The sequence below is a fragment of the Eimeria mitis genome, genomic scaffold (genome assembly GCF_000499745.2).
Source record: "Eimeria mitis Houghton genomic scaffold, Emh_scaff2763, whole genome shotgun sequence".
Taxonomy (NCBI): domain Eukaryota; phylum Apicomplexa; class Conoidasida; order Eucoccidiorida; family Eimeriidae; genus Eimeria; species Eimeria mitis.
The window spans coordinates 3,768-3,971 of NW_013571107.1; the positions used below are offsets into that span (position 1 = coordinate 3,768).

The following is a 204-nucleotide window of genomic DNA, read 5'->3' on the forward strand; positions in this document are numbered from 1 at the left end:
CTGCTGCTGCTGCTGTTGCTGCTCCTCACAGCCTGTATAACGGCCTACAGTGTGTGCGCCTCCCAGCAGCAACTGCAGCAGCAGCAGCAGCAGCAGCAGCTGTAGCTGCAACAAACAAAGAAGAGAAGCGTTCTTGCTGCTGCTGTTTTTGTTGTTGCTGCTGCTGCTGCTGTTGTTGCTGCCGCTGCTTCGTATATGCCTGTA

The 204-nt window shown here is 54.9% G+C and overlaps 1 protein-coding gene across 1 annotated transcript in view; it reads right to left on the reverse strand.

Annotated features, from left to right (window-relative positions):
* The window catches only part of EMH_0058370 (uncharacterized protein), a gene marked incomplete at both ends in the record, with an annotated part of 1,488 nt that overhangs the window by 528 nt on the left and 756 nt on the right, over positions 1 to 204 (reverse strand). Inside the window, one exon of the mRNA XM_013497574.1 lies at positions 1 to 32. Within this exon, the coding sequence (XP_013353028.1) occupies positions 1 to 32 (32 nt within the window). The remainder of the gene's footprint in view (positions 33 to 204) is intronic.